The 27405-nt window shown below is 45.3% G+C and overlaps 1 protein-coding gene across 3 annotated transcripts in view; it reads right to left on the bottom strand.

Moving 5' to 3' along the window:
• Positions 1-26934, bottom strand: part of Fgd4 (FYVE, RhoGEF and PH domain containing 4) — a 227235-nt gene extending 200301 nt beyond the window's left edge. For 2 of the 3 annotated variants that reach the window (XM_021236542.2, XM_004855019.3), the window contains exon 1: positions 26627-26934. In XM_021236542.2, coding sequence (XP_021092201.1) covers positions 26627-26780 — 154 coding nt within the window. In that variant the 5' untranslated portion in view covers positions 26781-26934. The remainder of the gene's footprint in view (positions 1-26626) is intronic. The other variant, XM_087200184.1, reaches the window with a different exon arrangement.
• Positions 26935-27405: the final 471 nt, after the last annotated feature.

Genomic DNA, 27405 nt, shown 5'->3' with positions numbered 1-27405 from the left:
ATCACCTTATAGAGATCTATGTAATAATAGTTATAATAGTCACTCTGCCTCAGGCCCCATTACTAAAAGGCTCCAGAAGATGCTTGATTTGTTTGCACCAAGGGCTTGACTAAATGCATTCCCAAATCAGTCTTGGCTACCCAATCTGCCACTTTATTTTGTGTCACAATGTATGTTGTTCCACAAGTCTTGTATTATAATGGAAAAGGGGGCAGTGAACATCAGGGACTAACCACTGAACACTATAGGAGTAAACAGGCTGCCCCCGTTTTAGTGCCCATTCTGGTGGGATTAGAAATAGCCAGGTCAGTAGCTATTAAAACTTCCTCCTTGATCCTTCAGGACACAAATTTTAAAGCCCTAAGCCACCAAGTAGCCAGAGATTTGGGTCACCTGGAAGACTGGATTTCCAGATTAGAAAACCAGGTTGATTCCCTAGCTGAGATGGTCCTGCAAAATCAAAGGGGACTTGACTTCCTGTTCATGAAACGAGGAGGGTTATGTGTAGCCCTAGGAAAAAAACCTTTTGCTTCTATGCTAATGGTTAACTACCCTAGTTTCTGCTGTAGCAGGCCCCCTAGATATCTTACTTCTGCTTTTGCTTGTGGGGCCTTGCATTATAAATGCTCTGACTAAATATGTTAGACAGAGGGTTGAAGCAGTTAGAATGATGGTGTTGAGAAAAAATTATGAGATTTTAGAAGACGTTTTAGAAAAAGAATCTGAAGAGTAAATACAGGAATCAAAGATTTGATTAAGTTACAAAAACCAGTGGGGAATGAAGGACCCTAGTTAGCAAGATAGACTCCATATTGCTGCTTGACCCACCTGCCTGCCCTTTAGATGAACTCAGAAGGAGGAAGCTTAGAAACCTCCTCCTCTTAGAAAGCCCCTCTAGAAATAATCAACTATTGTTTTACAAATGTTCTAACAGCAGGACGGTCCACTTCTGTACCTTTTGCTTGCTTTGCTAGTTCTCCCATAGGGGGGCCTAGAAACTGTTGGCCTCAAAGGTGTATAAAACATGCTTGTCTCCCCCCAGTTGGGGCTCGGGTACTGGCCGGTAATAAACTCCTGTGTGGATTTAATATCAGTCTCTGGTTGGTTCTTTCTTGCTGGCTCTAACACTAACCACAGCTCACTGGCTTGCTGTGGGATTTTCTTTTAATGTTGCAATTAAAAATATTTTTAAAAAGAAGTTTTGTTACTGATATACATTAATCATGTTAACATTTGTGTGCAGCACAACTCCTCTTCCTTCAGCACAGCCCAGGCAGCCAAAAGGCTGAATACACATGGGGGCTGGGGCTGATTCTCTACAGAGGGACTGACCAAATAGGTACATATAGAGAGGACAGTGGGAGCCAGGCTTCTCATTTTCAGGAAAACAGTAACAAATCTAGCAAAAATGAACACTAGAATGAATCCTGGCAATGGACTAGAATTTGATGGCCCAGAATCCAGATGAACAACCCATAATCTTTAGATAGCCTGTAACATGCACAGATACACACATACAGATACATACATTCCCTAGCTCTGTGTGTACCCTGAGGTGGCCTAGAAGTGGTAATACCCCAAGAGCTTTGAGCACACTCAGCTTCCAAATCTTAAATTTCTGAATAGCCTTCTCCACTGTCACTGATGACTCTTGAAGAATTGGCTGATTTGGGGCAGGAAAGAACAGGATGAGCCTGGAATGTCTCTTGCCCTCCAGAAATGCTCAAAGAATGAGGAGAATCTGGCAAAAGGGAACAAAAGCCAGCATGGAAGGGGCGCCATAGAAAATGACTGTGTGTGGACATAAATGAAACATTTAATGTGTGATGAAAAACTACATATTTACATAGTTTCAAAGTACTGGTCAGTTGTGGTGGTGCACGCCTGTAATCTCAGTACTTGAGAGGCTGATGCAGGAGGATTGTGGGGAGTTTGAGGCCAGCCTGGGCTACATAGTAAGTTCAAGGTCAGCCTGAACTACCTAGTGAGACCTTGTCACAAAACAAAAACAAAACAAAACACCCAAAACCAAAGTACTTCCCCACAGAGCACTTTATAATTACAGTACTCAAAATTTACCACAAAGAAGTCCAGTACACAGGACAACCTTCTATCTGCATCAACAAGGGAACAAGTAGAAGTCATAAGCCACTTGGTGAGATCCAAATGAATGAATAGAGGATCAGTCCAGTGATATTCATGTCATAGATGCCTGGCCTGAACTCTAATCAGGAGAAAGGCACAGATAGCCAAGCTGAAGGACAGTCTACAGACCAGCTGGCCTTTTCTCTTTAGAGTCTCAAGGTCACGACAGTCAAGAAAAGACTAAAGATGTGTCCCAAACTGCAGGAAACTCAATAGATATAGCAACTTAAAGTAGTGGTTAATTCCAAACTGGATCCTTGTGCCATAAAGAGCGTTGTTGGGGCACAGGGTGAAAATTAAACAGAACCTGAGAATTTAATTGATGGTAATAATGTTAATTTTCTGACTTGATGGCTGTGTTATGACCAAGTATGTGAATGACAATTTTTTTTAATGAGCTAAATATTCAGCAGGCCCCTTACTAGCAAATTGAGGGGAAAATGTTCTATGTGCTATATCTGTAAATTTTCTGTACATCTGAAATGTTTTTGCAATGTAAAAATATTAGTTATTTCTAATTCTAATTCCTATTACACACTGGGTATAATTATGCTAAGAAAATTACTTGGCTCTAATTTTTCAGTTTCAAGGCTACAAATGGAAACAGACAAGGGTATTAGGAAGGCTGAATTGCACAAAGATACCACACTCATCACATTTGCTGGGAGATGCAAGCATAGTCCCAAGTCACCATGATTTTGAAATGTTCCTCTTATGTCTGGAGAAGTTGCAGGGCTTAGTTGTCCCCAGGTTTATCTGAGATCTCCTCCTGGCCTGCCCCAGTGTGCCAGGGCCCTTCTTGTCCATCCCCTCCCTTTCCTCCCCTTGCTGAACATGCACCCACATTCTGAGAATAAGTCCAAGCACCTTTGGCTCTGAGCCCCAAGACTGGGCAGATGATGTCCCCCATACCCTGCTCCCACATACTTCCTGCACCCCTCTACCCCAAAAGCCCTGTCACCAATTCTGATGTAATTTCTTCTTTAAATGATGACATGGACCCAAATCCATCTTTGCCACCACCGTGCTTACAGCGGGCTCTGTGTCCTGGAGGCATGAACCCTGCAGAGTCAAGGAGCCAGGGCATGGAGGCCAAGGCTGCAGGCATCTGGGAACATGGGGACATGTCTCACATTCACAGCTGTTTGCAACAGTTCCTCATCTTGTACCAATGTCCTTTCCCTCTGTAATGAGTACAGGTTTGTGGGTTCATTCCTGATCTCCACCGTGAACAGAAACGAACTGAGAAAACACATCCTCCTAATGACTCGGCAGCTACACATCTCCCCTCTACTGGGTTCCAACCAGCAAATGCATATGCATCTGCAAGGTGTGAGGTGCAGTGCTGGGTGTTCCAACCTGGCCCTACCAAGCATCTCACCACATTTAAAGGTGCCTTACTAACAGGTGAAGTGAGTCACCCAGGTTAAGCAAGTTACAGAGTGACCCAGCACAAGGATGCCAAGCCCCTCTTCCACTTGCATGTTTAACCTCAGGTGGGTCAGGATGTTTCCTGTGTCTCACTGAACACAGCATAGTGGCATAAATATCACAATGGTGTCATCCTAGGTCATGAATGCAATGTTTAAAGGGGAAGGGTAAATTTTAACTCTGTAAGTAAATGATTAACTTCAGTAGCATCTATTTCAGCATTCAGCCACACACCAGGAAACTGCTCAGTGAGAAATATAAAAGTGGTTCTCAAAGATGACCAGGTCTAGCAAGAAACAAAACTGAAAACAATTCTCCCAGCACTGAGGCGATATCCTCCTTAAAGAAAGATGTGTGAGGCTTGCCTTCGAGATGCAGGACAGGGACCACAGTACAGAAAGGGGACTACACAGAAAGAAAGGCTTCGAGAGTTCAGTGGTCTGCTGGGATAGAGGGACTTGTCTTAACCACTTCCAGTCCAATTAAATGCAGGATGACCAGAATTTGCATATTTTCCATTCATTTCAATAAGATAACAGGAAATATAAAAATGACAATTTTATCAAGTTTATTCAATATAAGAATTGGCTGGCTGAAATTACACCTGCCCGAGTGCCACCCGGGGTGAACTGTTTAAGTGGTTAAAAGTTATTTTTTCATACTTTCAAGTCTTCTTATTCTCTTTTAACCTACAGTGAGCACCAGTAAGACCCCAACCTATGATCGTGTTCCCTTCCAGAAGAAAACGCTCATAACTGGGTCTGACAAAGTGAGTCTTACACACAGAAAACGCTCATAACTGGGTCTGACAAAGTGAGTCTTACACACCTTTGACACAAATATACAATGTAAAACCTGGGGATTTAGCTCAGTGGTTCCACCACCTGCCTCACGAGGGCAAGGCCAAGTTTGATCCCCGGTACCAAAAAAAAAAAAAAATGAAATATACAATGTAAAGCATAAAAAATTCAAATTCGAGGTCCATTTGTATCTGTGAAAGTTTGCAACAGGAATGTTTGTGAGTTGGGGACTTACTGTAATTTGGGGAAGCTTTGTATAATTGTGGGGCTGCTGCAAATTAAGGCTTTGCCTTGTTTTTGGCAGTGCTGGATGAATGGAGCCCAGGACCTAGCAGGTGCCAGGCCAGCGCTCTGAGCCCCACCTCATCCTTCTCACTTGGAACATGTCCAGGGCCCGAGCCAGAAACAAGCTCAACTTGGTGCTTTTTGGAATCACCAAGCCTCCCTCCCCTCAAGACAGTCGCAACCAGCCCAGCCAAGTCTACCTGTGCTCCAGGCCTTGACCCAGGCGACTTCCTCTGTCACTGCACCTCACTGTCCCCACTGCAGGCGCCGGGCTCCTCTGCATATGCTTGGCAGACCTTTGGCATAATCGCTTTCTCGCCTGGGTGACAAGTACTGATGCTTGGTCTCCCCAAAGAATGTTGTCACCACCCAAGGGTCCACATCAAGGTCCATGGGCACTTCAGGAGACTGCAGGAGCAGGAGACCCACGCTCACCCTTCACTCACCGCTCCCTTCCAGAAGTGTGGTGGAGCCCAGCCAGATTTCCCTTCCCTGACTCGGGCCAGGCCTCGGGCCAGAGTGGGGATGGGGGAAGGAATGTGCTTTTCCCTGCAGGCACAGGACAGGGGAAGAATCAGACCGAGCAGGCCAGGCCAATGCCCCCAGTGTTACTCAGGTTTTGACCTAGTCATTTTCCTTGTCATAGGAATACAACACACCTGACACCCACAACCTACAGGAGAATAGATTTTGGCTCACAGCTGGTAGAGGCTCTGTCCATAGTTAGCTAGCCAGCTTTGAGGGCAGAGGACACTGCTCACCTCGTGGTATCCAGGCAGGGAAGCAGAGAGAGGTCAGGGAGGAGCCTGAGATAAACCCCCTCAGGTCCAGCCCCAGGCTCTGGCCTCTCGGAACCTGAGCCCCCACAATCCAATCCAAAAGCCCCTCCTAGGAGTGCAGGAGGCTCCTGGGGGACATCCAGACCTAAACCATAACAACTCTGCTTCTGCGTGACTGCTCTCCATTCAGCCCAAGCACACAAACCCACAGCTTCCCTGTTCTTTGGGGCATCATTTCTGACAGCTCCCTGTACAGAAAATTTACATTGAATACATTTAATGTAATGCTCTTCTGCTGTGACTCCACCTTTTATCATGGGTGTCTTAGTCCAGCCACGTTGCTGTAACAGAACCCCTTGGACTGGGTAAGTACAAACAACAGAATGGTTTCCTCAGTTCTGAAGGGCAGAAGTCCCAGATCAGGGTGTCAGCAGGTTTGGGGCTAGGAAGAGTCGCCTTCCCACAGTCACCCCTTTCCAGCTGTGTCTTTACAGGGTGAAAAGCAAATGAATCTGCTGATCTACCAGCTACCTATCGACCTATCATCTATTTGGTGCAGGGACTGAGGGCACTGATGTTGCCTTCAATGCCACCTCCGAACCAATTGATGCCAAAGATTGAAATTGTTTGAATTTCTGCATGAAATTTATATACGTTACCTAGAAAAATTGAAGGAACAAGGGTTGGAAGAGTCCCACTGTCATGGGTATTCTAGAATAGATCGCTGGGCATGGAAGCAATGCTGCAGCATGGGGGACTACTTTCAGCATATGCATTTGAGTGGAGTGTGTGAACACTCAGACTACAGCTGACCTCAGCCAGGAGTGCGGCAACAAGTTATGAAAAGATAGAGGAGTGTGTTGTGTCTCCCGCACTGGCGAGGTCAGAGGACATAGCAGACCCACACTGACAAGGTCTTTCACTGGGCTCCTACTTTGCTTGTTTTACAGTGCTGGAGATTAAACCGAGGACCTCCACACTGAGCTACATCTCCAGCCCTACCTCCTCCTTTCCTTCCTTCTTTCTGTCTTTCTCAGCAGGGTCTCTCTAAATCACCTAGGCTGGGCTCAAACTAGCAATACTACTGCCTCTGCCTCTCAGAGTGCTGGGATTACATGTGTGTGCCACCATGTAGGATGGCAAGTTAGCAAGTTCAACCCCAGCCAAGGTGTCTTAATGACATAGAAATCTTGTCTCAAGAGGGAGTGGGGACTGGGGATGTAGCTTAGTGTGAAGTCCCTGGGTTCAATCCCTAGTACCACCAAAAAAGGAAAACAAAGGGGTGGGCCCTAGGAGAAGTGAATTTATTTATTTCTTTATTTTGCTACTGGGAATCAAACTCAGGGCCTTACTCTTGCCAGGCAGGTGCTGTGCCGCTGATCTGTATCCCCAGCCCCCTTATGAATTTATTAATGCTGTTCCAAAGGAGGGGGTCAGGCTACTTCCTGCACAGCACTTTGTTACAAAAAAGCATACCTTCCTAACCTCTCCTTCCCTCTGGCTCCTACTGCAAGGCCCTCACAGAAGCCCATGCCATGTTCTTGGACTTTCCAAATTAGGAGCTAAAGAAACCTCTTTTCTTTCCTCAGCATTGAGTATTCTGTTATAGCAAGGATTTTTGGTGCTCAGAGAAACAAGCGATCACACAGTCCCCACCCAAATAAGAAGCCCCTGTCTCAGATAGGCCCCAGCATGCACCTTGGCACCCCTCAGCAATGTTCGAGGGTAAGATTATGTAAGTCAAGGTCAGATTTCCTCAGAAACTATTGTATGCCACAGAAATAGTAAAATGAAACAAAACTTCAGTACAGGCTCTTATAAAAAATAGAAGAACTTTTTACAGAGCTGCATGATGAACACTGACAGCCCTGAAGGGACTCTTCTGTGAGGGTTGGACACTGAAAAGTCACTAACCATTTGCTAGGCACCTAATCCTTTTCTGACAAACCCTCTCCAGATAGGTGCAGCCTCTCCTCCTCCTCAAGGACCTTTGGACACCTTCACACTTTGTCCAACCCACATTTTCTCACAGCCAAGGCAGGCACACACCCAGGGCCTTCAACTGGGGCGAGCTGGAGGAGGCATAGGACCTCACTAGGCCTGGGCCTCACTCTAGTTCAATTTGCTCAGTGTCTGTGAACAGCATGCCAGTGAGTCGGTCACCATTTCACATGTGTTTGTTACACAACCTGGTAGAAAACATTTAAATCCTTACAAGCTGGCAATCATGTCTTCTTAAAGGTTGCCCACAAATACAGAGGCCGACTGTGTACATATACATACACATGTTCTTTTGGGGGTGGGTACTGATGACAGAACCCAGGGGCTTCACACTGAGCTATATCCCTGCTTTTTATTTTTAAATTTTGTGACAGAGTCTTGCTAAATTGCTAAGTTGCCCAAATTGGGTTTGAACTTGTGATCCTCCTGACTCAGCCTCCCAGAGTGCTGGGATTACAGGTGTGTGCTACCCTGCCCAGCCCAGAGATATAGAGATATATATATATATATATATATATATATATATATATATATATATATACATACACATACACACACACACATACATATTCTTTTGTAAAAAAATTGTACCTAGCATTTACTGAGTATTGAATATGTACATACACTTATGCATGCATTACCATATTTAGTCCTTCATAACATTAAGAAATAGGCACTTTCATCCTCCTGATTTTAGAGATAAATAGCTAGAGGGAAATTACCTGGCTCACCCACATCTGTAAGAGGGCAGAGGCAAGATTTGAACTCAGGCCCATTTAACTACTGAGCCAGGTCTCTCAAGCAGTTTCAACCCACTTTGAAGAAACTAAGCTACTCTTTTCAGAAGAGAAATTTCTATTATTCACCAATATATTTGATTGTTGTAAAAAATCTTGTTCTGGGCTAGGGATTTAGCTCAGTGGTTCCTGCGCCTGCCTCCCAAGCACAAGGACCCGAGTTTGATCTCCAGTACCAAAAAAAAAATCTTGTTCGGTACTCTGTGATTCATGTACTGTATAGCAACAAAATCTGGTCCAAACACCCTATGGTGCCCATCAGAGGGTTGATTTATGCATCGGAATAAATCTGACCCTTGTGCAAAGTTAGTGCTGTTCTACCTATCAGTATCCACAGAGGTGGGCAGCTCCCAAGCTCCAGCACTCTGCAGAGCAGGCGATTTCAGTAATTACACCTGGCCCAGCACCACACTGCTCCCGGCAGTTGACCTCCCTGAAAAAGACATGCTAATTAAAGCTTTCTTTGAAAAGGCCAGACTGTTTCTAAGGAGCTAAGGCATGGATTCAGCCTACACATTCAAAATCTTGTTCACATGCAGAAAGTTTACCCATCTGGAAGAGGAGGAAAACTGTTTTCAGTACTCCAGGTGTGAAAGCTATTTGTATGGAAACTATCACTGTTCACCTGAGCCTCTGTCTGTTTCAGCCACCAGGTTGGCCAGGCAGCACAGGGGTAGCAGCGGTTGTGCAGGCTACACTGAATCCCTCACCATGAGATTCTCCTCCCTCTGTAAGGTGGGACAAAGCCTTAGGATTTCATACCAACAAAAAAGGTGGGGAAGGAGTGGAGTGTGATGAGCTGTAAATGCCATGGGAAAGAGCCCAGCTCACTGGGTATTAGAGGACAGGTATCCCCTTTGCTTGGCCCAAGGTTTTTAAATTATCTTCTGCCTCTGACCCATGTTAGAAAATTTCAAAGATATTCACAGTGATATGACTAATTTCAATGGCTATAATTAGTGGAGACTTTGTTATACAAAACAGACTTGTGGAAGTTATAGTTGATGCACTTTGGGGGCGGGGGTGTTTACACTGAGCTACAACCCCAGGCTTCTATTTATTTTGAGTCAAGGTCTCACTAAGCCACTAAGTTGCCCAGGCTGGGCTCAAACTTTCGACCCTCCGGCCTCAGCCTCCCAGAGTGCTGGGTTTATAGGTGTGGACCACACCACACAGCTTTAGGTAATATCCTCTTAAATGAAAACAGCCTCAGACTTATAGTGATCCTCCTGCTTCAGCCTCCCAAGTGCTAGAATTATGGGTGTGCATCACTATGCCCTGCTTAAAGGACTCCAATTCTGTAAAAAATAAGAAACCAAGGCTAGTCTTGTGAGTTCAAGGGCAGCCTGGAATTTATAATGCAACCTTGTCTCAAAATTTAAAAAAATGAACCAAACCAAACCACAATTTATTTGCTTTAGCTAAGCACAGATTCTAAAGTAGTGATATCAATATAAGCAGTACCACAGCCCAATGAAAGTCAATTGTTCCTTTTACCCTTCAGTGTACCCCATAAAAACTGTAGTCTAATCAATTTGCATTCTGATGTATCCCCCAGAATGTTTTGTGTTAGTGCCTAGTGACAGTTCTCACTGAAATCTTGCTGGATGGGAAAAATCTTTCTCACAAACACTGAATGCACCGAGATTCTTGTAGGTGTTGTGGAAACAAGATGAACATTGTCCAGGATTATTTACAACAGCTGCATTTAAAATCCTTCCAAGGTGCTGGCCTGGATCCCGAGGCGGCTGGCTCCAGCCTCACTGCTGAGCACTGTGTAATCATCTCTCAGCTTCTACATCCCTCTGCAGTGCAGACGGGACCACTGGATTAAGGATCAGTTCTTGGAACAAGGGACATCTTGAGGACCAAGAAACTCATTAAGGTGACCTTGATAAGCACTGAAGGAATTATGTGTAAAATTCTTCAAACAAAAATTTATTTAATTTTTGCCCATTGCCATCTTAATTAAAAACCCTTTACACACTTTGCAGAAAGTGTGTCAACAGTCATCACATATTTTTGGCTTTAAGTTTCTCTATGGTTTTCTGTAGAGGAAATAAAGTTAAACTTAGCAGTTTCAACAACAACAACAACAAAAGGATTGGCAGGAGGCGTCCTCCTGTCCTGACACCAACTGGAAGGCTCATCTTCTCAAGGAGTCTGACCAAATCACTAAGAGGTGATACAGAACATTCCTCAGGGTACAGGCTGAACCTCCCTAGTCTGAAAATCCAACATCCAAAAGGCTCCAAAATCTGAAAGTTTGAGCATTAAGTTGACCTCACAAGTGGAAAAATCAACACTATTAAACTTGTTTTGTGTACCAAATTATTTAAAATATTATACAAAATTACCTTCAAAGTATACAAGAGACAAAATTGAATTTTACACTTAGGTGTCTTCTTATCCCATGCTCTTATTATTAATAGATGGAAATATTCCAAAATCCCAAACAGCTATCTTTGGATCTTGGACAAAGGATACTCAACCAGTTCACACCCTTGGCTGTGTGATCTGAAGATCTCAAGCCAATTCCTAGCACTGCCTTTTAATTCTTTCAGTGCTGAGGATCAAACCCCAGGGCATCACACATCATAGGCACACATCCTGCCACTGAGCTGCACACCCAGGCCTGCTATCACCCAGGTTTCTGGTTTATGCTTAGGCCAGCCTGATGCTGTGCTCCTGTCCCTGTCAAAACAGCAGCTTGCTGACTCCCTGCTGTTGCTTCTCACATCCCGAGTGGCTCCCTGCACATACCCACCACTGCCCCATCCCGTCCCATCCTGTCTGTGTCCCCAGAGCAGCACTCACTAAGCAGCCCCACACAGAGGACCCTGAGTGCACCCTGGCCCTGAGAAAGGGTGAGACAGACAGACAGACAGACATGCCTGCTCTTAGCACCTGAGTGTGTGCCAGGCAGGGAGGTGGACAGGATGCTGTAGAGAGCTGCAGAGCGGCACAGGCTGCAGGAAAAACCAAACAAGGAGAGGAACTGAGAGAGGCTGGAGAAGGCAGAAAGTACTTTCAAGTGAAATCTCAGCATGAACTCAATTTTTTAAAAATTAAAAGGTTTCTCAGACACAGAAGGTTAAATATCACATGGTTTCTCTTGTGTGAGAAAGCTGAGTATAAATAATATAAAGAGTAAAATAAAAGACAGCAGGAAACAGAAGCAGACTGCAGATGGAAAGGACCGAGGTTCAGTATGTGTATGTACCAACTCTCCACGACGAATGTATTTATGATGCAGGGTGAACACGTACTAATAAAAATAAATAAAAAACTAAAAGGTTGCAAGTGCCTGAAACTTCAAATTAGTCAAGGCTTTCCAATCCGTAATGAAAGGTTGTGCCAACTGGCATGCAAAAAGAGAAAATATTAGAAGAAAAAAGATAATAATAATTACTTTCTTATCCTACTCTTGGAGGAGGGCACTTTTGGATAAAGGAAAACAGTAAGGCATAAACTTTTCCAAAATCCCATGCAAAAAATCAGTTTTTTTCTTTTTGCAGTACCAAGTATAGAACCTAGGGCCTCTACACAGGGCCATATTACCAGCCCTCCCCAACCTTTAATTTTTTTATTTTGAGACAGGGTTCTGCTAATTTACCCAGGCAGGGCCTCAATGTGCAGTCCTCCTGTCTCAGCCTCCTGGAGTACTAGGACTACAGGGGGACACCACCACACCCAACTAGCAAAGTCCATTTTCTGAATAAGCCACTATAGCATTTGCAAAAACAGATTGTCCTTATGACTCAAAACAAGGACAATAAAAAAGCCCTTTTTCAGATGAAAAAGTATAAACTGCAATGGGACTTAGGATTTATGCCAGAAATGGACAAGTGACAAAGAGCTAAAGGAACGAACACTCTGAAACCAAGGCTCTCCATCCAGCAATGGCATTTATGAAAACAAGTGAAGCAGGAGGCAGAGAGGCACTCACCACACTCCTGTCAGCTTGTGGGCACTGCTGTGCCATCCCACAATGCTCACCAGGGGCTGTGGGGAGGCAAGTCTTCATTTTCTGCTCCTCTTTCCTGCCTCCCCCCATGCCTATGACGTAGCTAAAGCAAATCTCCTAGATTAACAAAAGCAGATGGGTTGGTCCTCAGTTCTAACATTTGGAACTGGGCACCAGTTCTCCATAGAAATGAGCCTGTGCTGGGCACCACACTGCCCTGAGAACAAGGCCTACCAGTGCCCGCTCCACTAGCTTCTCTGAAAGAACTGCAGAGCGGCTCTGAGCAGCAGCCTCATCAGTCCTCAGCCTGCAACTTGGGCTTCCACCGGACAGCATCCCTGGGAAAGAACACTGACACCACTTCTCATTACACCCAGATGCCAAAGATGTTAGGAGCTATGCATTAATTCTCCTAGAAAAATTAACAAGGTTTCCCAACATAAGCCAGAACAGATAAATTACTCCTGTCTACACACACTCTTCTCTATCCATTCATTGCAATTCTTTTTTTAAACAGAATAAAAGAAGAGGAATGCAAGTTAACCTGTTTTTGCAGGGCATCTAAAATTGACAGGATTCTTGAAAATGAATACTACTTTCATGATGTCAAAGTTTAGCAGAAAACTATTTCCCTGCTGATGCTCTAATTGGTTGGGCTCACGGCAGCAGTGGAGCACTGAGGGATGAGGCAGGTACTCTGAGGACTTTAATCTGCGAAGATGGGGAAGTGGCATGTCTCTATCTGCAGAATCTTTTCCTTGGAAATGTCCTCCACCTCTTCCCCATTAACTGCAGAAGACCAGGGAGTTCTCTTGCAGACTTCAGATGACACTAGACAAAGAATATCTGGGAAAATATGTTTTGCACCAGTATCATTATGTCCAGAGAAACTGGCAATAAGACATGTGTGGAAGGGCCAGGAGGTAGGTCAGGGCTCAAGGAGGCCTGGCAGGCGTGAGGCTCTGTCCCCCACCCAGCACCATGGAGCAGGGATGAGGTATTTGCAGGAGACAGTAAAGTGCAGCAGGTTGACGGCACGGGTGTAACACCTGGTGCCTCCATCCTAGCGTAGCCATGTGGACTTGGGCCATTTATTTCACCTGTCTGGTCTTTTTGGTTCCTCTGCTGCTCAATGGAGATAGCTGTTCACCCTTGTGGTAATTAGACAAGTTCACACAGGTAAAGCCCTGAGGAAGCAACTGACTTACCAAAGTGCTCGGGGAATGACAGCTGCTATTATTAGGACTCAGGATTATAATTAAGAAGGCTAAAGAAGCAACAGGAGACAGGAAAATGATATTTATACATATTTTGGGTTTAGAGGAACTGGTGTGAGGATTATTAGTCAGTTTTCTCAGTTATGTAACCTAGAACCATCTTTAATAATCTATATTTTCAGATGCAACTTTTCCAGTAAACATCATGCAAATACATTTTAAAATGTAAGCTAATCTACATTTCATTATCACGGTTCTTAAAATACCATCAATTGCAAGAAATATCCCAATTTCAGAGAGTGAAAAAGCATACATTTTAGATTTGATGACATACATTAAGAGATGAAAAAATAATAGTGATATTCCAAGTTCAGATAAGTTGTCTTCTTTTTTTCTGTAAGAACCATGAACTAAAATCCATCTTCTGATCCTGCTTAGTTCCTTCCTTTCAGGGTTTTGGGGTTTTTTGTTTGTATGTCTGTTTGCTACTGTCATGAAGACAGGAATCTGTGTTCTGGTACTGGGGATCTAACCCAGGGATGCCCTATCTCTGAACTATAACCCGGGCCCTTATTTTATTTTATTATTTTGAGACAGGATCTCACAAAGTTGCCCAGGTGGGACTCGCACTTATGATCCTCCTGCCTCGGCCTTCCTCAGTGCTGGGAATACAGGTGTGCACCACAGCACCTGGCTTGTTTGCTTTTTAAAGCCAGCCCATTAGAGATGGCACCATGCACACAACTGGTTGGTAACCAAGCAAAAGAGAGGATTTTCTTCAATTAAGATTCCAGATAGGGCTGGGGATTTAGCTCAGTGGTTCTAGCACCTGCCTCGAAAGTGCAAGGTTCCAAGTTCGATCCCTGGTACCCCCCCCCAAAAAAGACTCCAGACAGTAAAAGTCAATGAAGAAAAGGCTATAGAAGGAGAGAGGTGAGGACAGAAAGGAAGGAAAATGGACTATGAGGCCCTCAGATCCTGACCCTGGCTCTGATTCAACCTAACCAAGCAGTCTAGGCCCTCGGGGGAGGAGCAGCCAAAGCCTGCAGGCCCCGATCTGCTATGAGGGCAGGTCTGATGCCAGGAAGAGCTATAGGTCAGAGGCTCTGCTCCAGGGATACCCCCGGGCTTGGTGGGAAAAGAGATACATTGGTGGTGAAGACAGGAATCTGTGTTCTGGGAACAGAGACAGAGGGTGGTCTAGTTGAAATTTAGGCTTTAGGGAAGTTTCATGACATACAACTTGGATCTAGACAGCACAGAAGGAAAAACTGAAAAGTCAGAAGGATTCAGCTGAAAAGGAACAGAAGGGACACAAGATGTATGTGTTCAGGGCAGCGACTTCCACTCCACGGTGCCCAGGACCCTGCCAACAAGCAGTCACATCCAGTGGAAACACACCCAAGATGCCACCGGATGCCACTGTGAGGACAGTGCCATGTTACAACACTGAGGAATAGGCATTACCTGGCACTTCCCAGGCACCATTCGAGGCCCTGTAAAAACAGACTGATTATATTCTCCCAACAGTATGGGTAAGCCAGGCAAGGTGGGGCACACCTGAGGCCAGCCTGAACTACACAGTGAGTTCAAGGCCAGTCTGAACTATGTAACAAGACCCTGACTCAAAATAAAACAAAGGAAAAACACCAACAATGAAGGTAATATTAAGATCATGATGTTATAGATGAGAAGTTGAGTCCAAAGGAGTCCCTGAATCAGAAGATCAGCATGTGACAAAGCTGGTGGGTGAAGAAGGTGTGACCTGTTCATTACAAATTCCAGACACATGTGCAGAGCAGTTCCCAGAGCCCTGCACTCAGACTTCTCGGCAGAACTTGCGCAGGTTTTCCATAGGCCGGGCTAGACCTGATGTCAGCCTGAGGGCTGGGCGATACAAAAGGGCATCCACATTGAGTTGTTGCCACCATGCTCAGTCTTCCATGGTGGTCACCCTTATGCTATAGAGTGCACTTCTTTTCCTACTTTTACTTGGCCCAAACTTGCTCTGCAGAGCCTGTTTCTTTTCCTACCTTTAATAAAACTTTACTACCATTTGTACTTGTCTTGATCAATTCTTTGCTCAGGACAGAAAGAACCCAGAAGCCCCCTCTAGCACCCCCTAACCTGAAAACATATTTGGCTTAGACAGGAGCAGCCAGACTGGCCCCTTGGGGACATTTTTGTTTGTTTCTCTCCATTTTTCTTCCTTTTCTATGTTCAGCAATTGGGACCTGGAGGAGAGTCAAAAGAGAGAAGCTAGATTTGTAGCTGTTGCATGGGAGACCTGCAGACTCACTTCAAGCTTGTCTCCCCTTTCTTCCCTTTTCTTGTTTTTGGTCAGCACACTGGTATGAGTGAAGAGCCAGAGAGCCTGTTACTGACCCAGTTGCAGAGCAGGTACCATGTGTGCAACCTAGAGTCTTTCTGACTTCATGTTTCTGTTCTCCAGCTCAGCTTTCTCACTCTTTGTTGTTGTTGTGGGTTTTTTTGGTACCAGGGATTGACGTGGGATCTTGCACCTTCAAGCCAGGCGGTGGACCACTGAGCTAAATCCCGGGTCCAGCTGTCTCACTCTTTGGGGGAAAGATAGCTGTTGGTAACTTGCCAGCCTGCCCAAGTAGCCGCCTACCCCAGTTTACTCTTTGTGCTCAAAGTCCCATCTGTGCTTTCCCCCTCAACGGACTTTCCTTTCTCAGAACATTATTTCATCCCAGTTAGGTCACCTCTTCACCAATGGTTTGTTACATGAGTCAGCTGCAGGGGTTCCCCCATTTTGGTTTTCAACTGACCTCACAGCACTGGAAAAGCCTCACCCTTGAAAGCAGACAGGAGTTAAGCCTTCAACTATAAGGAACACGTGGACTTTTTCGCCATTATCTTTTCCATTAGGCTTGTTTCTTCTAACAAAATGTAGGTAATTTAGAAGCATATGCCTGACAATCTGAGCAAAACAAAAGAACCACCAAAAAAGCTTAGCTCAACTGACTGTGTCATTATTAGGATTTTTAAAGGGTTTTTTTTTTCCTTAAAAAAGAGGTTTCCATCTCTACTGCCTTAAACAAACTACCAACATTTTTACTATTGGGGTAAATGCAAGAGATACTGTTTCCCAAGTGGCTCCACTCTGCATAAGCAGAGCCATCAAGGGACTCAGTGTGGCTAAGGGAGTCCCACTGGGAGAAGGGGGTGCCATCCTGATCTCCTGGGAGTTTCTAAGGTCCAGGTAGGGCCATCAAGTGGCTCAACTACCTCTCCCTAAGGAATTAGTGGGCCAGTATGGAGACAAAAAACCCTCAGCAGGGCTTTCTTCTATGAAAGAGGCCAGAATCATCCTAGCTTCGGATAGAGATGTTTGTCTAGTGAATACCTAAGCCTCAAAAGGGACGTTTTGTAGGCTCAAATCGGGTCTCCTCCTGCTGCATGAGGTGGCATCTCTCTGGGCCCCAAGATGAGCTATGGAAAACCTCATGAACCACGCCCCACAGATTCTACTCACTTTATCACTAGGCTGTATCCTTGATCAGTGGGAAAAGTTTGACCCTGCCAGTTTTTTTTGTTTTTTTTTTTTTTTGCTTTTTTTTGGTACCAGGGATCTAACTCAGGACCTTGCACTTTTGAGGCAGGTGGTAGAACCACTGAGCTAAATCCCCAGCCCTGATCCTGCCAATTTTAAAAAGAAATAGCTTATCTACTATTCAATATGGTTTGGGTTTGATACAAACTAGGAAATGGTGAGCGATGCATGGAAACAGGATGGCAGTTTAAACTATGAGACAATTTTTCAGTTAAACTGTTTCTGCCTAAAATAGAAAGCAGCCAGATTTGGTGGCACACACCTATAATCCCAGCACTCAGGAGGCTGAGGCAGGAAGACTGCTTCAACTTTGAGGCCAGCCTGGGCTACACAGTGAGTTCAAGGTCAGGATGGACTACACAGTGAGAGGTCTCAAAAAACAAACAAAAAGTAGAGTGAAATCCCTTATGTTCAGGCTTTTGTGATCCTTTATCTCAGGAAAAGTCCAGAGACTACTACACAGCATGGCACATAAGAACAGTCCCTGAGGAAGACAGAGATATCTTTGATGATCCTATCTTCAGATCGCCACCTGTGTCTCAGGGGGCTATGGCTCTCTCCCAGAAGAAACTTCTGGGCTCCAGACACCTATAACCCAATTGCTGGACGTGGTCTTTTCTGTGTTCAATAATTGGGATCCAGAGGACAGTCAAAAGAGAAAAGCTAGAATTATGGCTGTCGCAATTGGCAATGCTTTAAACTCACCCAGGTCACCTAATGCAAAACCTAAGAACCACCGAGGGTCCTGTTTAAGTGTGAGTAGCCTAGACACTGGGCACGTGACTGCACCACTGCCTGGCCCCTGCTCCGAATGTCAGGCGGCCAATGTGTCTGACTCATGGCACTAGAGGGCTGCCTGTCCCCACTGCAGACAGGGGCTAGGCCAGACGAAACCCTCATTTTCTGCTCTGAAGAGGCCCAAGGGAACCTGCAACGTCCCCAACCATGGATATTACCATCTCCTAAAGGGAACCCTGGGTGACACTGGACATTAGGGGTGAGCCAATTCAATGACTTCATTCTGTTTTGACTTCCTTCTCTGGAAACACTCCTATAGCTATAGTTGGGGTTGAGGAGATCCCTAGTCAGAGATTCTTTACTCTTGCTCTGATGTGTCTCTTTGAAGGACAAATGTTTAACCATGAATTTCTAATTGTCCCACAGTGTCCTACTTTCTTACTAGGAAGAGATTTATTAGGAAAATGGGGGACATTTCTCAAATTCTGGCCAAGGCCAAAATGGCTTTTACCTGTTGGGACTATGCCAGTTCTCACTGAACTAATTAGCCAACAGGTGGATCCTGCTGCATGATAGAATAAAATACAGTAGCATCTTGGTTTCTGAACTTAATTTCTTTTATGATTTTTGGGAAGATAGCTGTGTTTATGTGAGGCAAATGACCATGATCATTTTTGTCATCCAATGTGGAGTTTATGAACAGAAGCAAAATTTTGCTGAACACTTTTGTTTATGAACTGAATTGTTTACAACCAGAAGCATTTGTGAACTGAGGTATTACTGTACCTGACTTAAGCAATCCCTTCTTCCTCTACATATCAGAAAGGAAAGGAATTGCTTTGGGTGTCTTGAACAAAAAGCTAAGACAATAACTCCTTCCAGTGGCATAAAAGTTAAGATGGCGTGGCTGCTAGATGGCCACCCTGCCTGACAGCATTAGCAGCTACATCTATTCTAATGGAGAAAGCTGTGAAACTAACTTTAGGTCAGAAACTGTAAGTCCTGACTCCCCATTAGGTAATTAGGTAATTAGGTAAGAGCAATTCTTGAGACCAAAGGTTACTTGTAGTTAACAGAGGAATGGCTTGTAAAGTACCAGGACAAACTCTTAGACATCCCTGAAGTTATTATAAAAATTTGCACTACTCTTAATCCTGGCTCTCTGATGCCTACAGTCCCAGAAGTTAGCCACTCTAGTGAACAAGTGATCTCCCAGACCTATGTAAGCAACCAGGACATCAGTAACCTGCCCCTCCAAGACCCTGAGGAGGTGCAGCTCACTGACAGAAGTCGCTTTGTCCAAGGACACTGAGAGGCAGGTTATGGAGTTGTCAGCTCACAACAGATCACTGAAGCTAAACTTCTTCCCCCAAGGACCTTTGTTCAGAGTGGTGTTAATAGTTCTTGCTTGGGCATTGCTATAGGAAAAGGCAAGAAGCTATATAGCTATACAGGTTTCACATATGCCTTGCTGATCTACATGCCATCATCTATGAAGCACAAGCAGAAAATTCTACAAGTCTTAGAAGTAGTCTGTCTCCCCAAGCAGGGTGCAGTCATGCATTGCAAAGGAGTCCAAAGAGATATGTTGAAAGTCTCCTTGGAAAATAAAAAGGCTGACAGAGAGGCAAGGGCAGCCCTAAATCCCCTCAAGACCCTCACCTTATTCTCAGTTCCTGAGGAATCATTCTGGTCTTTCCTCAAGGGATGCAGTGGCAAGCCATAAAAATCTTACATAGGAAATAATGGTCACTAGAATTTTCACAGGACTAAGAAGAAAGCTATTCCTGAAAACCTCTGGAAGACTTGAGTCTCCTCTTCAGAAAGGAAGACTCCAGTATTGCTTTGAGTGCAGATACGTAGTCACTAATGACCCTGATTCACCACAGCTTATATGGGTACCTGTACTGAGGCTCCCATTTGTAATTAGATGCATTATGTGGGTAATCTTGCTAAGGCTATGGTGCTCAGGCTCTCAATAATTTATTTAACCTCCCTCTTTGCCATACTTTGTCCTCCGTAAGAACTGTGGAAATCTGACCTGCTCCTCATATTTGGGCTTTACATCACCGACATAATAGTAAAATTACTTTCTCTCTCCCATTGAACTGACAGTTCAATAGTCATTAACTCTTTTCTCATTGTCTTTTGAAAGGTTTTTCTTCTTCAGCCCAGCAACTGAGCCACAACACCCCAAGGTAGTTGGACCCAGTAGGTAGGGTCTGCAGCCCATTCCAGCTAGAACAAGCTCCCTCAGCACCCTATAAAGAATGAGGAAATGTGTGTCTTGGGGGAAATGAGATGGGAGATTAGGGCATGGCAAAGCTGGCTGGGGTAGTAGGTGTGACCTATTCATTACAAGATCCTGGACACATGAGCAGAACAGTTCCCAAAGCCCTGCATGTGGACTTCTCACAAGAGCTTCAGCAGGTTTTCAATAGGATGGTCTAGGGCCAGTGATGGAGCTCAGTGGCACCACACCTGCCTCGCAAGCACAAAGTCCTGAGTTCCATTCCAGATGCCAAAAAAAAGGTGGTCTGGACCTGATGTTAGCCAGAGGACTGAGTGATACAAAAGGATCTGGCACACTGAGTTACTGCCACTCAACTCTCTCTTGTTCTCTCTCTTGCATGGTGGCCCACCCTCACGCTGTAGAGTGTACTTCTTTTCCTATTTTTACATGGCCCAAACTTGCTCGGGAGCCTGTTTCTTTTCCTATCTTCAATAAAACTTTACTACTGTTTGTGCTTGTCTTGATCAATTCTTTCCTCAGGACAGAAAGAACCTAGAAATCACCTCCAGAAGGAGACTCCAGCACCCCAAAACCTGGTAACACCCTTGAATCCGCAAGCTAAGAACTCAGGTGGTCTAAGTACTGCACCACTGAGCCACTACAGTTTGGTAAGTCCTGGAGTTACGAATGAGTGCTGTTCAGCGAGAACGTTCATAAATCAGGTTCATTCCTAGACCAGGCAAAGTGAATCTTACACACCTTTGACACAAATATACAAAGTAAAGCATAAAAAGAATGAGTCATGTCTACTATCTTTTCACCTTGGTTCAAACTCTCAATTATTTTGACTTTGCACTTCCTAGCCGTCCCCTCCACATCACCACTGCTTTCCCTCTTGCTTCTGGATACCCTGGGCTTTGACTGAGCACTGTACCACTGCACACTATCTTACTATACAGTGAGCACACAGCAGCACAACTGTGGCAAGGTCTGGCGGACACATGAGCTACTTCCTCAATTTGTTTGCATCTACAAATGTTTGCAATTTGGGATCTGTTCCTATCTGTGAAAGTTCTAGACTTGAATGTTCATAAGTTGAGAACATATTGTACATTCCTTTGATTTCTAGGCCCTCCAATGCTGGCTCCACACAGACATTCAAATACTTGCTGAATGAATGAAGGATGCCAGAGTTAGTGGGCTCAGAAAAATGCACCAGGAATGAAAAAATAATGTAGGGATTTGGATAGAACACAGCAGTACCAATGCTTTTTGTTGTTTTTGGTTTTTTTGTTGCTTTTTTTTTTTTTGTACCAAGAATGGAACTCAAGGCCTGGAACTTGCCAGGCAAGTGCTGTGCCACTAAGCTACATTCCCCAGCATAGCAATACTGATGGATTAATTGGCCCAGGGCTCCAAATAGAACTTGGAGACCAAACTGCTTCCTCAACTCGATATGGAATCCCAGACTCTGTCCGTGGGACACTGCTCCAACAAGAGCAGACTTGGGCTCATGATGACCTGGAAGGCTGGGTCTGCACGTGACACTTCCAATCAGCCCACCTTCCTGCTTTTAGCACAGCCATGCGGACTGGCTCTCTCTCTCTCTCTCTCTCTCTCTCTCTCTCTCTCACACACACACACACAGAGTAGCTTTTGTTGTACATCATATTCTGTGTTCCAGAATGCAAGTACTCAAGGTCAAGGCCCTGGTCCCGTTCACCTCTAGATTCTCAATGCTACTTAACATATTGGTGAGTCCTCAGTATGACAAGATACCAGGTTTTAGGAGAAAGGTTACAGCTTACTCAAGTTTCTGCTGAGAAAACAAAGGTCATTTTACAGCCTCATTTTTCTCTGGAGGGATATTATTTTTAAGTAAGTCTGGCTATCCCATGTTCTGACAATGTTTGACAGACTATACTGCCTCACACTTGAAATTACCAGCAACAACCCACAGCAGTCTTCAGTTAGGATGGCTTATAACTTCTCTGATTCTAGATGTTGACTTTTTATTTCCTAGCATCTATTTAACAAAACATTGTATAAATGAACTTAATTTTTTTTTTTTTTGTACCAGGGATCGAACTCAGGTCCTTGCGCTTGCGAGGCAGGCGGCGGAACCACTGAGCTAAATCCCCAGCCCAAAATGAACTTAACTTAAAGCCATTCAGCTTTTTAAAGCCATCATTACCAGGGAGCCTATCACAAAGGACCGGGCCAGCCTTGCCAAGGAGGCCAGGCATTTGCGGGCCAGGCCAGGTGTAAGTACAGGTAGCACAACTGGGACTGGGAAACCACTACCCCTCTACCCAAAGGAATCTGGGCAACACCCCAGGGCCAATCCTCCCTCCGTTATTCTAACAGAAGCAACAATAAAATGGCAAAGACGCTGGAAACCTCTATTGCTCCAGTCTAGAGCACATGCATGTCAGATTTCAAGGTTCATCCACATGGACTGCATCTCGTGTATGTCATTTAATAACAGTGAACTCTGGGACAGGCCTGTGTCTGGAAAGCCCCTGAGATGTCTCAGCACCCTGTCAATCATTCCTGTCAGTCTTATCCAGAGACCCAGTGAGAGGCACCTGGGCTGGGGTGCACAGCTTTTAGAATCCAAAAGCCTGATTGATCTGTGTGCTTATTTCCCTACCACTCAGACACCACTATTCTGTCCATGCCACATTCTTATTTCTGCTGTACAGACCTGCCCTGAGCACATCTTCCTGTTACCTTCAATAAATGTAGTGGCTTTCTCTTTTACTATTGGATATATACTTGCAAGTCTTTGCTTCAGCGTACATAAAAGCCTGGATTCTGTCAGATCCACCACATGCTATCATAAGCTAATGAAGGGCACAGGGCTGGGGTGGCTTCACTCTGGTCCTACAGAAGTGAGGCAGTAACACAAAGCTGATTAAGGACCCCAGACACTTGTGTTAAAGCAGCCCTGCGCTGCGATCCCGGATGATGACCAACTCAATACAATGCTCTGCAAATGATGCCAAGTGAACTCCTGGGAACAAACACCACTACTACAGTGCACTCAAGGCCTGGCTGGCCCCCTCCAAGAGTCCGGACAAAAAAGATCACTATCCGTACAAGTTTTCAGAAGGTGCCTCGATAATAAGGAATTACTTACTGGTAAAAGGTTATGCAGCAATTGAAGGTGATCTTTTCTAGACAAAAGACATCTGTTTACAGATGTCAACAAGGGGCCTCTAGGGAACCATGTAATGTTTTGTTTTTACCATGGGAAAGATATGATCCATAATCGGATTTGAGGAAATTAATGGAGGAGTTATTGATAGAAGTAGGTCAGAAATCAGGTAGATCCACTGAGCTACACTTCCAGCCCCTTTTTATTTTTAATTTGGAGACAGGGTCTTGCTAAGTTGTCCAGGCTGGGCTCAAACCTCAATCTTTCCGCCTTAGTCTCCTAAGTAGCTGGAGATTACAATGTGCCATTGTTCTGGGCTAAAAATTTTGTTTTGAAAGAGTAATCTAATGAGTTTGGATCTTTAAACTTTAATTTTTGGGGTCACGACAGTCAAAACATCCCCTTTCCAAGCCTAAAGATGACCTGGTGTCTATGGTATTACCCTTTTTACTCTCAGCTTCTCACCATTTGCTTAATACTAACAGATACCTCCTGCCTCAAAGAGACTGCTGTAGGCTCTGTCAGACTATCACCTCTGAAGCCAGACACACTGAGATTTGAATCCTGCCTCCATCCTCAGTTCATGAGTACAACTTTGTTCATGAGTACATTTGTTCATGAGTACTTTTGTTCATGAGTACAACTCAGTTCATGAGTACATTAGTACAACTTTGTCCTCAACTTCTTCAGCTGTAAATTGAGCAGAATATTATCTACCGAGGACTGTTGTCAAGTAAATTTATACATATATACTTGTGTATACCACAGCACAGTTCTTCACATAGAAAATGTATTTGACGGCACTTAAGAGGTTGAGGCATGAGGATCTCGAGTTTGAGGCGAGTCTGGGCTACACAGCAAATTCAAGGCCAGACTGGACTACATACCAATGAGTTCAAGATCAGCCTGGACTGCATAACAAGACTCTATCTCAAAAACAAAAACACATGCAATAAATAGCAGCTATTATGAACATCAAAGAAGGAGACCATTTATTTATTAATTCAACAGGTATTATTTTTTTAAAAAACTATTATAGACAGTCTCCTGTCCTAATGCTGTCAGACTTTTTGGGACACAGATAAGCAAGTGAGTTCTTGTTATGATCTCACCTAGTAGTTTGTTTTGTGCCTGTCATACCTGTAGAGTTGTATTTAATGCCCCTAGCAATCATAGAAAGGACTGTCATTTCCACTGTCCAGATGAAGAAACTCCGAAGTTAAGAAACTGGCCCAATTCACACCTGGTGATGGAAGAGGGACTAGAACCTGGGTGCTGCTGAACCCTGACATTCTGCCCTTAATGCCTTCTCTTCTCTGCTGCACTCCTGGGAGAGCTTCACACTCAGGCACACGCAGTGGATATAGTGTGTAGACTTTCTTTTTTTCTCCATTGTGTGTGTGTGTGGGGGGGTGGTACCAAGGATTGAACTCATGACTTCCCGCTTTCGAGGCAGGGGAGATGCCACTGAGCTAAATCCCCAGCCCCTTTTCCTCCATTTTACTAGCGATTGGACCCAGGGACTTTGCACTGAGCTACATCTCCAGTCTCTTTCATTTTGAGACTAGGTCTCACTCATTTGCCCAGGCTGGGCTGGCTTAAACTTGTGATCTTCCTGCCTTGGCCTCCCAAAGTGCTGGGATTATGGACATGCACCACCAAACCTAGCTTATTTTCATATTATTTTGAGCAAAAAAGTCAGAGAACTCTAGTATCATACTTTTTTGGTTTTGGTACTGGGGATCGAACTCAGGACCTTGTGCTTTTGAGGCAGGTGGTGGCACCACTGAGCTAAATCCCCGGTCCAAAAATCAGAGAACTCTAAATTAGTGGATTTCATAAAGAGAGACCACAGCACAGCACTGCTTGACTGAATTCTCTGCCAAGTTCTTAACCTCTCAGGTTTTGTTCCCTCTATTTTTAATTTTTTTTTCGGTGCTGGGAGTCTCACCCAAAGCCTCACATGTGCCAGACAAGCCCTCCAATGCTGAGCTACACCCCCCAGCCCTTATTGCTTCTTTAAGAGGGAAAGTAACATTTCTATTTAGTAATGTCCACATTAATGCATCTAAATTTTATGGTTTTTATATATCAGTATTGCCCTGGGTGTTATGAAGTGAACTGGTACTTCTCAAGAATTTATATCACGTTTATTTTTTGGGGGGGTGCTTATGTAATAATAAATGATGCCACAAAACAGGGAAGAGGGTTTAATCCAAATAAGGAAGCACTTTCTATAATGTTTCCTCCCCACAGGGTGTGGTTGCCCAGTTGTTTAAAATACTGCAAGTGTCCTAATTTAAAAATAAGTAAGTTAAATTTTAAAAACGAAACTAGATTCTTCTACAGACATTACAGATTATAATATACAAGGGGAACAACTATACCTATTAAGATACAGTAATTATCAAAAAAAAAAAAGATACAGTAATTCTATCTTTCAAGCCTTAAAATAATACCAACAAGGACTTTGAGTTTCACGGAGTAAACAATGTAACAAACCTAGAAAAGTTGTTGCTGGATTCTCCTTGAAAAAAGAAAAAAAGAATAGCTGGGGGTGTAACTCATGGAAAAGCAGCTGTCTGACCTGCGCCAAATCCTGGGTTCCATCCCTACCTGGCACCGCAAAAATAAATGAATGGGGTGCGCGGGGGGGGGTCCTTCCATAAGTACAGCTGCTTTACACACGATTTATGCCCTGCAGCACTCGCCTTTGCTTCCAAGAGGGATTTATTTATATTCTGTTCACCAAGTCAGAGTGTTTGAAAGTAAACCAGGTGATCTTAGTAAAAGGACAATATAAAGAATCTGGACCCCACCATTTGCAAGTTGAAAACAGCTGATCAGCAAGTTGGCTCTGTTAAGTTAAAAAATAGTAAGTACCTTCAAAACAAAAGCATTTTCGCTTGATAAACCATTCTTCCATTCATTTAAGAACGAATCAAACCTAAAACTGCAAGGTTTCAGAAATTACTTCAACAGCGTCCCGATTCTGCAAGAAATACACCGAGACCGAAATCACTGTCATTCAGTTCACTGCAGACAGATTTTCCCACACGGCCGTCTCTGCCCTCATCTGATGTGCTCAAATATTTGTAATCCATCACGCATTCGTGGTCTTTTGCCCTATACGTCACAAGGACGTGACGGGAACATTTAAAATCTCCAACATTTATCATATTTAAATCACCAAAAGAGCTCTGCTTAATCGTGACAAAATGCATGATAGTTAACAAAAGCGCCTGCGTTTCTGCTGCTCTAGCGAGGGTTTTGTCTCGGAGGCCAAGCCACCTCAGAGTTCTCCGGCGACCACGAGCGGGGAGAGTTTTAAAGAATGGGAAGGAAAGAAAGAAAAAGAAATTCAGGCGGCCGTTCTAGTTCTAAGCTCCCCGACGAGAACTGAGTCGTTCGCTGCCAGGTTCGCCTCGAGACCAGGGTCCGCGCCCGTCGCGCCCGTCGCGCCCGTCGCGCCCGCTCGCCGCCCAGCGGCGCTCACCTGCCGGCTCTGCGCATGCGCGGCCCCCGGGGGCAGGCAGCCCCCCCAGCCCCACGCGCTGGGCAGGGGCGCTCCAGGGCCGCGGGACCCCCGGCGGCAGGTGGGGCAGGTTGGACTTGCGCCGTATCGCCACGCGCCGGAAGTCGCCGCTCATGGTGCCGGGCTGGCGGGCGGCTCCGCGCTCTCCGGCAATGGGACCCGAGTTCGCCGCGACTCAGAAGGTCGGGAGACTCCTCGTAGCACAGGGTTAGGTCCGCGCTCACCTGCGGACCGCAGCGCCCCGCCCCGTCCTCCCGAGCCAATCGCCAAGGTCCCGCCCCGCCCTCCTGAGCCAATCGCCGCGGCCGAGGCGCGGGACGAGGGACGAGCCGGGAGCGCTACTGGGCTGGCGGACGAGGACGCGCGGGGCAGAGCGGAAGCCCTGGGAGGGGCCGGGGCCGCAGCCGCCCCTGGACCGGCAGGCCCCGCCCCCTCGCCGCACCTGCGCGCACACCTGGCAGGCGGAAAGGCCAGGCCGCCACCTGCGGCCCGCGCTGGGTTCGCGGCCGAAAGAAAAGCCCGGCAGCTCCGCCGTCTCCGCCGGGGAGCTTGCCAAACCCAGACCCACAGCTCGGGTCACGCGCGCCTCTCTGGCCGCTGTGCGGATCTTACAGGGTTCCGCAGAAGGGTCGCAGACCGTGGGACCCTGTCCAGGTCTCTGCACCGGCTGTCCTGTCCTCGGCTGTCCTCTCAGGGGACACGAGCCATGCCCGGAACTCCGCGCCCAGGCCCGCGGAGGA

The sequence above is a fragment of the Heterocephalus glaber genome, unplaced genomic scaffold (assembly GCF_053883595.1).
Source record: "Heterocephalus glaber isolate CG9 unplaced genomic scaffold, H.glaber_assembly_v1.0 deba00001733, whole genome shotgun sequence".
NCBI lineage: Eukaryota > Metazoa > Chordata > Mammalia > Rodentia > Bathyergidae > Heterocephalus > Heterocephalus glaber.
Note: the sequence above shows the minus strand (reverse complement) of the source record. Positions and strands in the feature narration are given on the sequence as shown.